The sequence below is a fragment of the Petromyzon marinus genome, chromosome 35, assembly GCF_048934315.1.
Source record: "Petromyzon marinus isolate PM22_M1 ecotype Great Lakes invasive population chromosome 35, UKy_Petmar_22M1.pri1.0, whole genome shotgun sequence".
NCBI classification, from domain to species: domain Eukaryota; kingdom Metazoa; phylum Chordata; class Hyperoartia; order Petromyzontiformes; family Petromyzontidae; genus Petromyzon; species Petromyzon marinus.
In genome coordinates, this window is record NC_133701.1 from 6,190,125 (window position 1) to 6,205,141 (window position 15,017).

At 50.0% G+C, this 15,017-nt stretch overlaps 2 protein-coding genes across 3 annotated transcripts in view; one reads left to right on the forward strand and one right to left on the reverse strand.

The window, feature by feature from the left end:
* Window positions 1–5,548, forward strand: part of CCDC78 (coiled-coil domain containing 78) — a 25,612-nt gene extending 20,064 nt beyond the window's left edge. Inside the window, exons 17-22 of the mRNA XM_032966151.2 lie at window positions 427–635; window positions 1,795–1,969; window positions 2,417–2,454; window positions 3,043–3,106; window positions 3,221–3,321; window positions 4,028–5,548. Of these exons, the coding sequence (XP_032822042.2) occupies window positions 427–635; window positions 1,795–1,969; window positions 2,417–2,454; window positions 3,043–3,106; window positions 3,221–3,321; window positions 4,028–4,166 (726 nt within the window). The 3' untranslated portion in view covers window positions 4,167–5,548. The remainder of the gene's footprint in view (window positions 1–426; window positions 636–1,794; window positions 1,970–2,416; window positions 2,455–3,042; window positions 3,107–3,220; window positions 3,322–4,027) is intronic.
* On the reverse strand, window positions 4,959–14,131 carry ANTKMT (adenine nucleotide translocase lysine methyltransferase). 2 transcript variants are annotated; one of them, XM_032966154.2, is made up of 6 exons: window positions 13,748–14,131; window positions 11,270–11,482; window positions 8,300–8,404; window positions 7,669–7,809; window positions 7,047–7,097; window positions 4,959–6,278 (listed from the first exon to the last, which is right to left on the reverse strand). In XM_032966154.2, the coding sequence occupies exons 2-6, from the start codon at window positions 11,444–11,446 to the stop codon at window positions 6,078–6,080; spliced, it is 675 nt and encodes a 224-aa protein (XP_032822045.2). In that variant the 5' UTR covers window positions 11,447–11,482; window positions 13,748–14,131; the 3' UTR covers window positions 4,959–6,077. The 2 variants fall into 2 exon arrangements, with proteins under 2 accessions (XP_032822045.2, XP_075927999.1); XM_076071884.1 differs by lacking the exon at window positions 13,748–14,131 and having other exon boundaries at window positions 11,270–13,043.
* Between the last annotated feature and the right edge of the window lie 886 nt (window positions 14,132–15,017).

The following is a 15,017-nucleotide window of genomic DNA, read 5'->3' on the forward strand; positions in this document are numbered from 1 at the left end:
ATTTCACGTATCACATGGGATTCGCGATAGTTCATCTGATCAGTGGCGACAAGTTCCAAGATTGCTCTCGGATGTGTCTTTCTGGTTGTACCTTGACAGCATGCCAAACAACGTGCGGTACAACCCGAAAAGACGTCAACGCCATGCTTAACGACATGCGGTAAAACCTGGAAACATGCAAATGCCTTTGTCTGCCCGGTGAAGATGTTTACACACCGCACCGGGGTACTCATTTGAGGCCGATTCGACCGAGGGGAGGCCCAGAACCGATTCAAGTGATCGTCAATGGCGTTCGCTGTGAGCGGCAATCGAACTCGGGTCGACGGGTTCGTAGCGCGGCGCGCTAACCGCTACACTGCCGCACAACCACGCGTTGGCATGACCGTCGTTGCTCTGCCCGCGCTGCGCCACCTACGCCCCGGGCAGGACTACGTGGATGGGGCGGCGGCGCGGGGCGTGGGAGAGGGCGGTGGGCTGCAGGGCGCCCGAACGCGTCACTACGTGGACGCGATGCTGCAGGACGTGCGCGCGGCCCATCGAGCGCGCGAGGAACAGCTCGCGGCCGCCGCGCGGTCCTACAAGAAACGCGCGCGCAACTTGCTGAAACAACACGAGCCGCTGCTCATTGCCTACAGGTGTGGTGCGGGCGGGGGCGGGGCGGGGCGGGGCGGCGGCGGTCTCTTTTTTTATATGTTACCAGGTAAGGCCTACTGAGCTATGCAGCTCTTTTTCAGAAGCGACCAGAAATGATAGCTCAACGAAGTGGCTCATCGTGTGGACATTTATAGCGGACAAATACTCTAAACGCACGTTTCTAAATGCGGAGGGAAAAACCGGAGGACCCGGAGAAAAATCCACGCGACCACGGGGAGAACATGCAAACTACAAATATGCAGCAGGCGTCGGGGTCGGGAGGTAGTTAACATCTCAGTGAGTTGTGCTATACTGGGGACGTATGCAATTGCTCTGAAGTAAATTTTACGACGTTAATTTGTGTTTAGAGTACCCAACCTCAGTGAAGGTTGTTTACGTTCACCTGTGTCGCTCGTGAGCACAGCCAGAGGCCACGTGGACATTTGGGCTTTGTTAATGCATCATAGAAACGGCTACAGATTTGGGAAACCGCCAATATCGCGAAGAGGCACCTGGTCACCCATCCCACTGAAGAACCTCTGGGATTTCATCTCCACCTCAAAAAAATACATGGTCCACGTTAAATCCATTCCCCACGTTTCACGGCAGATCGGCCCACAACCTTCATAAGTGGAAATTCAAATAAAGCTTGCCGTGCGATTTTGGGAAACACCGACCAGACCATAGATTCTACAGCGGTGAAAATTCAACAGAGGCATCGAAGCAATCTGCCACACATCAACCGAAGCCATTTCCTGACCCTATTATTCCAGACATTGACTTGTAAGTTGCCATTCAATCCAATCCCCACATTTGGTCTCTATTTAAGACCGAAACAGGAGGATTTCTCCACAACTCTGGCTGTCGCCTGATGAGGTTGGTTGTAATTACTGGCGAAAGATCGTACTCGAATGGTAAATGTTGTTGGTTTACTCTCCAACAGACCGATGTGCTGTACTAGTAACGAATTGACGTGATTTACAAATTGGCTGTGTCGGGTGGTGGCGGATTTAACGACACATTTATATTTACGCGATCTAACAACAAAAACATCGATTATGGAAGTTGCTATTCATTGAGCCATACGCACGAGAGTGTGAAATGAAACGAGCGCGGTCCATGCGTTGTTCCCCCCCGCCCCGCCCGCACGCACGCGTGCAGGGTGCTGCGGGACCAGGTGGTGTCGCTGGGCCGCTCCGACGTGGACCCGGGTCCGCCCGAGGCGCGCTTCTCGCTCACGGACGCCGAACTGCAGACGGCTCACTCGCGCGAGCTCGTGCAGCTACGCGAGAACAAGGCGCAGCTGGAGGGGCGCGTCCGTGAGCTCAGCGACCAGGTGCGTCTCGGTGGGGGGGGGGGGCGGTCAAGGAGGGGGGGGGCTGTGAGATGACGGACGGGTAATGATTACAGCCGGGTTAGCTGATTAAGCAACGTGATTTTTTTTGGTGGTCGATTAACTTTTCTTTTGAACAATGGGGCTAAATTATCCCACCCATGTCGCCCGTGAATCAGACACGTCTGGCTGGTCGCGGTGGTCTCATCTGAGTCTCCACGTAAAGGCTCTGTAAGTCTATGGGTAGCGTTGTAGGTCTGTGTAAGTTTATAGGTCTGTGTGTAACTTTATGGGCGTTTATGCAAGTCTCTCGCATTCTATATAAAGGACGTCGTTTGTCGATTTGTCCCTGACCTGGTTATAAACGAATGTTACTTATTTCTGCTTGTATTAAATTAAACCTGGGCCACGGTAATTGTGTTTTAACGCTTGTGTGACCTCTATTCACAGCTGAAGGTTTCGGGAGGTACTCCAGCAGGAAACATCGAGTGAGTCAGGAGAAACGTGTCTGCTGATGCTTTTTACAAAGTCGTGTTTCAAGAAGTATACAATCCAACATTTTTTATTTTATGTTGAAGGAAACACAGAATGGCTGCATGTTCTGGGCTGTCACCCACACGTTTGAGGTTTATTTTTTGAGAAAACAAATGTTAGATTGATTTCAAGGAGAGCACCCTCGTGACATTGCTGCAGTGATGGTGGTGGAATAAAAATCACAGCAATCACACTTGTTGTGAGATTTTAAAGTCTTGTTTTTTCACGAGTGGATTGGTGAGTGGTCGTCGAGTGGTCAGCACATTGCACGACCTATGACCTGAGTTTGAGTCCCGGCCATGGCTAACATCTTTGGCCACCTCTTGGACCCCACCACCCCCAAACCAGTAGTAAAGCATGGTCAATTAACCCTCTTAGGAAGACTCATCCAGCAGTGGATTGGCAAAGGCTGCACAAAACAAAGCTTCACACTTTTCACACAGACCCAGGACACAGTCTAGGTACATATCTTTCAAAGTCATTAACTTGTTACTTGGGTTGCATCCCCCTCAATAATTGAAAGGTCACGCGTATATCCACAGCGCGGGGCACGGCGGCTGGGCCGAGCTGAAGAAACAGCTGAGAGAGTTCACGCACACCACGCAGGTGAGAGCCGAGCACCCGAGGGATGGGGTGGTAGCGGAGCGAGCGCGATTGCGATGTCTCGCGAGCGTGCGATTGCGATCATCGTTGATCGCGTCTTGTCTTTCGCTAACGCAGGAGGACCTGGAGCGGGAGCGCGCGCAGCTCCTGAGCCGAGCGCTCGTTGCGGAGGAGCAGCTGGCGGAGCTGCAGGAGTACGTGGACACTCACCTGATCAGGTGAGAACGTCTCTCGATCGGTCAAGTCTCCAAAAAATATCCCAGTCTCGTCAGGTGAAGCTCGAATCAAAGCTCTGCCTCACACCACCGTGCGCGCACCACGTGTAGCTGTGTGGCCGTCATTATGTAAAGTAGGCGTCTAACGATTTGCACAGGCAGGAGAATCGATTATTTGTCAGAATGCGAGGTCACGGTTTGATTCAGTGATCAATTCCTTTTTTTTACTTGTGTGTAGTCTCTTGTGTTCTGTGTAATTTGTATTTCATTTGTGTAATTTGTAGATATACGTTTAGATGTACGCAATAATTGTTTGCCAAATACCAATTAATTCAAGAATTTATATTTTCAGAGCTCCATCGAATAAGCCAAATTAAGTAACAAAATGGGAATTGTTTTACCATGCTTCATCACACTGCTCAGTGCGAGTCGTTGACGGCGGTGAGTACAGATGTTGGAGTACGGTAGAGTACAATGTGATGGAATTTTTTGGCTAGTCTATAGTGATGAAGCTGACACCATCACTTCGCTTCCACTTGAGAACCCAGGTGGCTGAAAGACGAATTCACCAGTGATATTAGCTGTGCCAACTGAGTCCTGATAATATTTATCATCCTCCTGAATCACTTGGCCACCTGCGAGTCATTTGTGTTACTTACCGCCGCCGTGCCCGCTACTCTCCCACTCCCGGCCGACCCCCCTTTCGCAGGTACAAGCAGGAGGTGACTCGGCTGCGAGGGATGTTGGGCCAGGAGGCCGGCCTCCCTCGAGTGTCCAGCGCCTCCACGCCCGAGCCTCCGGGCCGCGCTGCCAGACGCAGGGTCACTCTGCGCAGCCGGGAGTACTGACCCCCCCACCACCGTCCTTTTTGTGATCTCAGCGTTCGTACTGCGAGTGCTATCATTAGCATTGATACCGACAGTGCCATTGCCCGCATATGGCACAACTACACATTGTTCACGAAGATCGTTGGGAACAGAATAATGAAATGTTTAGAGGCCCACCAACCACGTGACCTAGCATGGTTTAAGAAAGGTTTCTCTACCAAATCAGATTCTCGATCCTAAGCATAATCAGCCCCACAGGTTTATGGTTTGTGTTCACACCTTGTATGGTCTATTAGTGATATACGTCATTCACGTACATTTGTCAAACAGGCCAATTCTTTCTTCCACTGACCAGGGTGGTTAAGTAGAATCAAAGAACCCTTACGAGCCACCTATTAGGGGCGGGCCCTCATCCAGCAGTGGATTGACAAAAACGCGTTGTTACATATACTTGTCCGACTGTCTCCATTAGAGATTACAGCACTCATTGCCAAGGAGACATGTTTTGGGCAATTTCATCAAAATGTGACTTTAGCCTAAAAGATCAAATATGTATTGCTGAAGCATGGGGTCCTGATATTTTATATTCACAAACGTTAGCCCACGGCGGAAATTCCTATGTCAGGCACAAGTCAAACCACTAGAATCTTGAGTGTACAGTGTATACATAGGATGCATGACATTAAATTAATTCACACCACTGGGGGACAAGAGCTTGGGGTGACCTTAATACAGCAGTGGCTTGATAATGACTGATGATGATGATAATAACATGCGGCATGCGTCAGAAAATGAACACAAGGAGGAGGTACATGTTGTAAATGTATACTTTTATATACATTATAATTTTAAATATGTTACACTTTTAGATTCCAGAAAGGTTCAAAGTGTTGTAAAAATTATATAATTAACCAACGTCTAAAGTTAAAGAGAAATCCCACAGCACCGACAACTGCACAATCCCCGAAATGTTAAAAATAGCTTTACAATATAATAAATAATGAATGGTGATTCATTATTAAATACTCAGAAGTGTATTTGAGGCGAATATTTAATTGTTAGTTTTAATAAAACTCTGTGCAAGAACTATATACAGTAAAACCTTGGATTGCGAGTAACTTGGTCTGCGAGTGTTTTGCAAGACGAGCAAATTTTTTTAATTATTATTAATTTGAAAAACGAGCGAGGTCTTGCAATACGAGTAGTACGTATACGCTTTGTCTGCCGAGCGTCACGTGATCACAACTGATATACGAGTGCTTTGGATTACAAACACGTTTCCGGAACAAATTATGCTCGCAATCCAAGGTTTTATTGTATTTTAAAATCTATGCTTCCATGAAATGTTATACCCATGCCATAAATAAATAATAAACATGCCTAAGGGTATAAGACGGTTTTAATTAGCTTCCCTGTCCAAATGTGTGCAAAAACTTGAAATTCCTGTTATCAGAGCACCTCACTGGAGTGACTGTAGACTGAACAAGAACGAAGGTTGCTCTGCAGGACTGCTACTACTTTCCACTCGGGTCCCCCGTGGTTCCTGGTTTGGGCAGGCTCTCCTCTTTCCCCTTTTCCACTGGCGCATCTGAGCCATGCCGAGCTTGACTGAAGCAGACCAGTGCGGCTCAGGAGGTGCACGTCGTTTTCCACTACGTAACCAAAACTGTGCCGCCAATGTCGCACACGTGACGTTTCACGTCGAGACGTGCGTAACTGACGTCGCGGGTAACCCTGCCTGACCCCCAGAGGTAGATTCAGATTTCTTGTGGTGCCAGCGTACTATGGTTTGGTCACGACTAGGCATGTCAAATAGCCAGTGGAAAAGAACCCGTACCGTGGGGGCCCCGCACTGGCTCGGCACGGATATACCAGCGTGAAGGGAGTACTCAGGTCCCCCCTTGGCAACCTGTAACCCGCGTCAACTGTCCTCTACATTTTGTCGTGGCTCCCTGGGAGTTGGCCTGGCTCCGCGTGGGTGCCGTCGGACCGCTGCACGTGGTAGAGCCAGGCCCGATGTTCCCCGTCTCCCGCTTGGGCCGCGGGGGCCCACGTCGGCAGCGGAAAGCGACCAGCGACCACGCGGGCCCCGTCCGGCAGCTCGGTGGCCAGCTTGTGCTCCAGCTGGTGCAGCTGGAGGGGGGGGGCGAGAGCGCAACCATGGCAGTGATGGCACAAAACCACAACATACGTGCAAATGTAGTCAGTTGGCTACCATTACAGTACATATGTGAACAGCTCTCCAATGTTTTTTCGGTTCTCCATGATGTCTGACATTTTGCTCCACGTGCCCACAGCGTGCCAGGAGCATGCCAGGAGCTTCAGTATTCAGTTGCTAAAGAAGCTTCCAGCATGTGGGGTGAAACGTTGGACACCATGGCTAATAACACACGCTATGACCCGAAATACATCAAGAGAGCCACACAGCTCAACTGCAAAAATCTATGCATTTGGTATATACGTGAATGTATTTTTTTTAATTGTCTCTTTCGTCAAATTAAAACCACACCATGTTGGCCACGGGTGTTGTTTTTGATCATACCTCACCGTGCTGGTCAATGCGATTTGGTGAAGGGGAGAGACCCACAGCAGTGGCCCAGTCCTTATCACTCTGTGCTATGAAGCCGTTCACCTGAGTTTGATTCCCAGCCACGATGGACATTGGTGGCGAGTGATATCTCAACCGATCCTGGGCCAACCCATCACCAACATGCAATGATCAGGGTGGTGAAATATGGTCAAACAACCCCCCCATAACCGATATAGCTTGCGGAAGCCTTCATCCAACAGTGAACTAACTTGAGCACGGTGTAATTTTATTTGTTACCAGTGATCACAAAGTGACTCGTGCTCTCTTCTTGAGTGAACATGCCAGATTCAAATCATCGTCCCTCCACTCACCACACTGGGGGCCAGGAATACCGTCACGTTATCGTAGTTCGAGAGGTCAACCTGCAGTGGGGGAAGAGATCGAGTAAAGGTGAAGCATTTCTATAACGTGATTCGTAAGCCATCAAGTAATAGAAGAAAAACGATAAGCAGACACGAATTGTAACTCCACGACTAGGCCGTGTTGTCCCTTGACATCTGACAAGCCACAAGCTTGGATGTTTAGGGAAAATCACTGATAAGCCCTCTGAAAGACAACTGGCAAGCTTCCCCAGGTGTCATGTTTGAAAAATGAATGGCGAAAAAGCAATTTCGCAGCTGGACTGACATTTACCGATGATCCCTAACAGACATTAATCCTATATGCAGTTGACACAAATGAGTCCCAAGACATCTGGCCAGCGTAGAAGAGTACGCTAAATACCCTCTACAGCTCCCTCTTGTGGAGACTTGCTAGTGAGCAAGACAATGCAAGGCTGCACTTTTGCCTGTTTACATTTGAAATGTATACGGTAACCTGGCTACGGTGCTTTGACAGTCCCTAAACATTTTTATTCCACGGCCCATCAGAATATACGTTTGAAGAACCCACGAGTTTGGGGTTAAAAGAGCCAAGGGTGGGCGCTCGACGCACCTTCCACAGGTCGCGTCGCTGGAAACTGGCCCTCCCACGTAGGCCGGCTCTCCAGGCTCGGAGGCGCGAAACGGCGAGGAGCCACGGGTTGAGCTCGTAGCCCATGGCCGGGGAGAAACCGCGGCGGCAAGCCTCCAGCACCTGCAGACACGCGCGGAGACCACGCGACGCCAGCGTCCGTTTTGTTTACCGGGAACACTCTCCAAAGCGTGTTGAGATATTGTGTGACGTACGCGCCTTTACGTTGCGAGCGGTGGACACTGAATGTAAACACTAATAATGTAGGTATCGGTTAATAGTTGAAGTACAGTGTGTATATGTACACTATTTCGCCTATTCCACTGGCACATCCGGGCCAACGCGGTGCCCTCACGGTACGGGTGGTTATCCATTGGCTATTTGCCACACCGAGCCAGAACCAAACAGCGACAACGCTGCCCTCATCAGTCATCTGAATTGGGCTCAGGTGGCCAATCAGGGTCAAGAGTGGGACTCGTGACGAGTATTTTGCATTCAACGTCAGCAGCACGGATCAGCTTCTGCAGTGGAAAAACAACCTGATGCCTTCTGCGCCCGGATCAGTTGTACAGCGGAGAAGACGGAATTTGTGAGCGGTGAGACCTGCACTCACGATCCGGCCGTCCCCAGACCCCAGGTCCGCGAGGGGTCCTGATCGACCCCCGAGCAGCCTCATCACGTTATTCACCTGCTGGGGGCTGGCAGGGAGGTAGGGGACCTGGGTGATAGGGGTGCAGGGATGGAGGGAACAGAGGGCAGAGAGGGTTTGAATGTGGAGGATTGAGGGATGGTCACGAGCTCCGCTTTTCGCCATCAACACCATCGTCGTTAACAGCCGTGAGTCTACTGCTGGATGGACTCTCCATAACGTGTCAATCACCGGGGGCTGTTTCGTCATACTTCACCACCTTGAGCAGTGTGGGTTGGTGGAGGCAGGGAGCATAGGTGCGGCAACATAGAAGCACTGCACCACATTGGGGTTTGCTGCATTGCCCGACGCTGCCCACATTGTATCCCCACAGGATCTAACATCTGTTATGCATCATGGTCACACCATTAAAACACAAGCCAGCCTCAAGTGTGTTTAGCTTCTGAGATCTGATGAAAACTGGCATCTCAAGGGTGTTGTACAGTACATCACATCAGATTTTAAAGGGCACCCCCAGTGGCAGATGCCCCTGTGGACGTTAGTCTGCCAGTAGGTGATGATGATTGCCGTGTATAATTAAAATCGAGTAATCTTGCATTCTGGGTGATTTGGCCATTGGTGTGGCCAATGTGTACCTGTACAGTATAATGAGATAATGCTCATCGGTCTTCAACAGGTCCTAATTAATTAAATTAGCATAGTACCCCTGAAAACTCCAGGATGCTTTTTTGGGCACAGACTAAAAAAAATAACATTTATACTATGTCCCACTTTTAGACCAAAAATGTAAGTTTGCATTTGCACGCAGTGATCTCTCACGCACCCTCCGTGGAGTTGAGCTACGCTACATATACAGGTCCCAGGAGGAATGAACTCCAAATAAGCAAAATTGCAAAACGTTAGGATACGTGGTGACGCAATTCAGAAGCGCAGGAGCGATCTGGGTGAGCGCGGATGACTCTCGCCACAGGCCGCTACTGTGACGCCGCATTTTTCCAACAAACACGGGCCTGGTGTAACCGGTTGCGTGGCTGAACACAGACAAAGACCCCCGGTGACAAAACAACAAAATACTCGCCGCCCGCCACCACCCTTCCACCACCCTCCTACCCCAGCCCTGAGCTGACGACGCATCTTCCGACATGACTCCGAACACATTTGAACAGAGTCGATCTGGTTTTCGATGTGAGGGCGTGTAGCTTCTGTTTTCAAGTGTTTTTGTGGATTTTTACCTATTAAACCCCATTAAACATGGCTAATAAATAGGGAAAAAACACACACACCGGCAAGTGATGTTTCTACTTTTACAACTGCCTATGGTAAAATAGGCTCCGATTTACGAAGGGCTTACCAGGAGCGCATTGTGTCGTAAAAGCGGTGACCGCCTGTAATGTCCTTTAATTCCATGTCGTGCCATGATGCTGAGCACACAAATGGTACCGTACATAAGTAAGTTGCGCCGCGTATTCTTGTGGGACCTTCATACCTGTCAACCGATACGGTTTACCCGAATTCTTGTGCAAGAACATTGAGTTTCAGGACCATACTGAGTACAACCGTTTTAATACGGGCAAAAACATTTTTTGTGTCTATTTGTTTGTGTTTCTCCCTTGTGATGGGACTTTGTAGGATGCACGTTGAGCACCGAGTTACCAATGAGGTCTGAACTGGTCTGTAATAAGGTAGGCATTGATCAGGGGTTGACAGGTATGGATCTTTCTCCGACACAAGGTGGTGCACACCTCGCTGAGAAACTTCCAGAAGTTTATTCTCGCCATGACGCGATGCCGATTATGCAATCGGATAATATTTGGGAGTCGCGAAATGAAGTGATTTTTTAGTTGTTGTTTTGTTTAAAGGGCACGGTAACCTTTAAACACACACACACCAATCATCGCAAACTCCTCTAACGGGGGGGGGGGGGGGGGCAGGAGGGTCAAAGCGTGACTGCTGCCCTCGATTAAACCAAGGATCGCGATCCCCATGAAGGCCCGCGTCGATCCCAATTCTCGAGTCATTTTAAGCGGCCAAAGAGATGAAAGCGCCGGTTGGATTTTTTTTTTTTAAGAAAAAATATCGGCTTCATTCTCTTTGATCGAGGTGTTTCTGTAAAAGTGGGGAGATGCGGAGGTGGGGGGGAGATGGGGCAAGGTGCTCGGAGAGGGGTGGTGTAAACGGGGCTCTGTGAAGTTTCCCATTTTAAGGCTGAGTGGATCTAGAGGAAAACGAGTAGCTTTGGCTGTCGACTGCCACTGGTAGTAGTGAGTAGTCCTATCTCTAACGGTAACTACCAACTAATTAAGTAAGCAATTGGTGAATTGATTATTTACTTGATTAACCTACGTAAAATGTGCAGGTTAGATGCATACATTACGGTGCTGCGGGTAAGGTGACAATCGTGTAAGTCACTGCACCAGAATCCGCAGCGGTTACAGTCGAGGTCTTCCCTTACAGACCCGTCCCACTCGTGTACCATTCTACACCGAGGCTGAGAATAATTGTAACTTTCTGACCCGCCCCTACTGGACATCTGTGAAAAAGAGCTTCATAGCTCATCAGATTCCTCCAGTCTAAATAAAGATTGTGATATGACTAGCCCCCCCCCATCCCACAATATTAGTAGCTGGTGACCCCCAATAGTAGGTTATCCCCCTTGTTAAATCTTGACTTTCAGCTTTTGTGACTGCAGGAATTAATATTCTTTGGGCCTTTGGGTAAAGTCACGTAGATAGGTTCACAGAAAATAACAAAAAACTACGACGTTTCGACCGCTTGTGTTGCGATCGAAACGTAGTCGTTCATTGTTATTTTCCTGGAACCTATCTACGTTGACTTTACCCAAAGACCCAAAGAATACATCCCCCTTGTTTACTGCGTTCTAGAATCACCACGGCCCACGGACGGGGGAATCGAACTCGGGCGTGGGAATGTTACCTGGAGGCGCAGGGGCACGCGGCGGAACCCCGGCATGAGTAGCAGGGCCCACACGGCGTAGCCGGACAGCGCGCAACAGCCGGCCGCCTGCATGAGGCCCCAGCCACCGAGCCTCTCTCCTCCTCTTGCTCGGCGTCCGACCCCATGCACCTCCTCGTGTGCGTCCACAGGCTCCATGCCTGTTCTCAATCTCTCTCTCTCTCTCTGCCACCCCTGCACGAGAATCAGCGCCGTTTATTGGCGTATTAGGCGAAAGATTTCCCGAATCTCCAGTCGCGGTTGACCTACCACGCAAGTCCACCTTTGCATGCCACTGCGAGATAGGAAGTTACACACAGCACAAGCCTGATGATTGCTAATGGTGACACCCACGTGGTGCAGAGGGCGCTGATTGAATTTGACCTTGATGTTAGGTGTGTGTGTATGGGTACTTGGTGAGTACCTGATGTGGCGTGTAAACATCACCACTGGGGAGACAAAGGCAGCCGGGCGTGGTGCAGGCCAACCACCCCCTCGTCTGCGGTCGTGACCTTCATAGGTGCTCGCTAACGGCACTGTAATCTGCAGTGCAACTTTTCAGCATTGGGACGTTGTTCATAGTTCATTTATTTGGTATAGCCCTGTGAGCCATTCGGCTCTTGAATCGGGTGCAACCGCAACAAACAAAAACATGAACAAGAAAACATCTTAAAGTTATTATGTGACCGTGCAAACAGAAAATCCAGGAAAAAAAACATCAAAATATTCCTGAAATAGCACCGTACACCAACGCTGTGTGCAAAAATCCCAGTGGGATGCAAGTCAAATAACAACAACAACCACAAGACAACTAAGATTAAGGCCATCAGTCTAACTCTGTACTACAATAAACAAAACATGGCCAAAACAAAAAAAAAGTTTTCGAAATCACCAAAATAAAAGCCATAAATGCAATGTAACAGTGATCATAGGGACTGTGACCGAATTTTTAACAATAAACTACATAAATTAATTATAACACCAAAATCTAGAGCCATATTTTAGGCCACTGAATAGCAGTGGCAGCTAGGGGTGTACAACTCCTCTAGAGCAGTTTTGAGTGAAGATCTCATAGCTAGTGATTCAAGTTACAGTTTATTGGCAATATCATTCCAGACCCTGGGGGTATCAATAGCAAAGGCCCTTCCTCCAGTTTTTGTACGGCAATAGGGAATGTGAAGCTGGTAAATGAGCGAAGACCTGAGGTCAAATTTGTTCTTTGAAAAGTTGTGCCCAACAATACCAGTTACAAGTGCATTTGTTTTTATTTTGCTTTAGCTATGCGGAAGGAACCAGGACATTCACCTAACACAGGCTCGCCATCCACAGTGCAGGCGTGTTAAACATTTTATAATCAAGGTTGCGCTGTGTGTCCCTCTCAGATGTGTGATCGGGCTGTTCGCATCCCGAGTCAACAGAATTCATTCCATTGTTGGCACAATGCGGGACACAAACCGCGTCTGTGTCCAGCGAGAGATGACATCGCCACGGACCGATAGCGATCAAAGATAAAGATTCCCCCTCCCCCCTATAGCCTTGGAGGCCGTCCATAAATGACGTCACGCACCTGGGGGGGGGGTCAAATATTTGTGACGATGTATGACGAGGGGGGGGGTTGAGAAATGTGACGTCACATCAAAATGCGCAACTTTAAATAAATATAAACAACACGTTCTACTAGCTAATTTAATTTAAATGTTATAACACAAATTTTGATTACTTAGTTAAATACGCACTACAATTCCACACGTTAAAGCGATTTCAAGAATGTTTAATTTTTTGGGAGGGGGGGGCGGGCAGAGCTTTGTGACGTCATATTTGAGGGGGGGGGGTCTGACTTTTTGTGATGCCGTGTGACGATAGGGGGGGGGCTCAAAAATCGTCCAAAATCGCGTGACGTCATTTATGGACGGCCCCTTGACAGACTTATTGTGGCAAGTGTTTGTTAGCGAGTAGGGGGGGGGGGGTGTGGGTGGGCAGCACCACGCCCGGCCGCCTTTGTCTCCCCCACCAGGTACTCATTTGAGGCTGAGTCGACCTAGGAGAGGCCCAGGACCAAGTCCACATGTTCGCCAAACCAACTGCGCCACACAGCCTCTAAGCGCGCACACACGCTGACCCTCCCACCCACCCCCTCTACTGGACACCTGCGGTCAAAAGAGCTTCATAGCTCATCGGATTCCTCCTGCAGTCGAAACAAACATTCTGACGCCGGCACTGGCGCCTGTCTTTGAGGCGTGCGCCGTGGCAGAGGCAACCCGTGGGTCCGTGAGAGGGCGCAGTGCGCTAACCACTGCCCCGCCACTCCCTTGATGGTGACCTGTAAGCACAAATGTTAAACGTACAATGTCTAAAACACACACGCACACGCACGCACGCATCCACCCGTAAAGACGCTTGGCCCAACGAACGAACTTTTCTGGGTCTCATCGGCACGGGCGGCTTGTTGATGTTACTCACGGGCAGGGTCAGCGCAGCGCTGGCTCGGTCGTGGGGGTGGTGGTGGTGATGGTAATGGGGGGTGGTGGTGATGGGGGTGGTGGTGATGGTAATGGGGGGTGGTGATGATGGGGGTGGTGGTGATGGTAATGGGGGGTGGTGATGATGGGGGTGGTGGTGGTGATGGGGGTGGTGGTGATGGGGGGTGGTGATGATGATGATGATGGGGGTGGTGATGGGGGTGGTGATGATGATGGGGGTGGTGATGATGATGGGGTGGTGGTGGTGATGGGGGGTGGTAATGATGGGGGTGGTGATGGGGGTGTGGTGATGATGATGATGGGGGTGGTGGTGGTGATGTTAAGGCGGTGGAAGGCGGCTCGGTGCTGCTGCTAGCGACAGCGATGATGACGACGATGACGTCATTGTTGTTGTCGCGTCGTCCACGTCTTGTGAGACTGAGCCCAGTGATTGGTCGGCTGCCGCTGGTGACGCGGGTGGGAGGTGTCAAAGGCGGTCACCGAGTCGCGTGTTCACAGCGGCTCGCCGGCGTCGAGCACGTGGTGTGTGTGCCTACATGGACATCCCCCACGTGTTGTCTATCCACTGCTGGATGAAACCCAAAAACCCTCGCACCTCCTCCCCCACCCAATGCCGTGACGGGCTCACGGCGGTTGGTTTTGATTTGTTTGGCCATACTTCACCACGATGGTGAGTCCGGGTTGGTGAAGGAGTGTGGCTCGGGATAGATTCGGATGTCACGCCACTGATGGTTCGCCGTGTTGACTGTATACTAGGGTACTGCACGTCAGCTATTTAGACACGCAGTGGTTGAATCGAGCCGCTGCCCAAGCTTAAGTGAATGAAGTTCTGAGCTGCAATGCCCTGGTCAATTAAGATGATCTGGTCATATTTCTCTGGGGATGTCCGACGAAACGTCGGAACGTCGGACATACCGAACAATGCATTGGAGAGCTATATACAGCACTAGCTGTACTATCCGGCTTCGCCCGGGATTTGGATCCACCACGGCCGGCCGCCTTTGTCTCCCCAGTGGCGATGTTAACACACCACAGCAGTTACTGGTTTGAGGCTGAGTCGACCTAGGGGAGGCCCAGGACCGGTTCAAATAATCGTCACCGGTGGTGGCCGTGAGCGGGAATCGAACTTTGGTCGCCGGGTTCATAGCACGGCGCGCTAACCACTACACTACAATGCGTTACGCTTCTACATGCGCGGGTCACATGACAGATTTGACGTCAGCTCACTTGCCGTGCAACTAATAAATGCA

Coding starts and splice junctions, on each gene's coding strand:
- ANTKMT (XM_032966154.2), bottom strand. CDS start 11,446: ATGGAGCCTGTGGACGCACACGAGGAGGTGCATGGGGTCGGACGCCGA. Junction 8,405..11,269: donor GCGTGCCCCTGCGCCTCCAG/GTAACATTCCCA, acceptor CCTATCACCCAG/GTCCCCTACCTCCCTGCCAG. Junction 6,279..7,046: donor TATTCCTGGCCCCCAGTGTG/GTGAGTGGAGGG, acceptor CCCCCCCTCCAG/CTGCACCAGCTGGAGCACAA.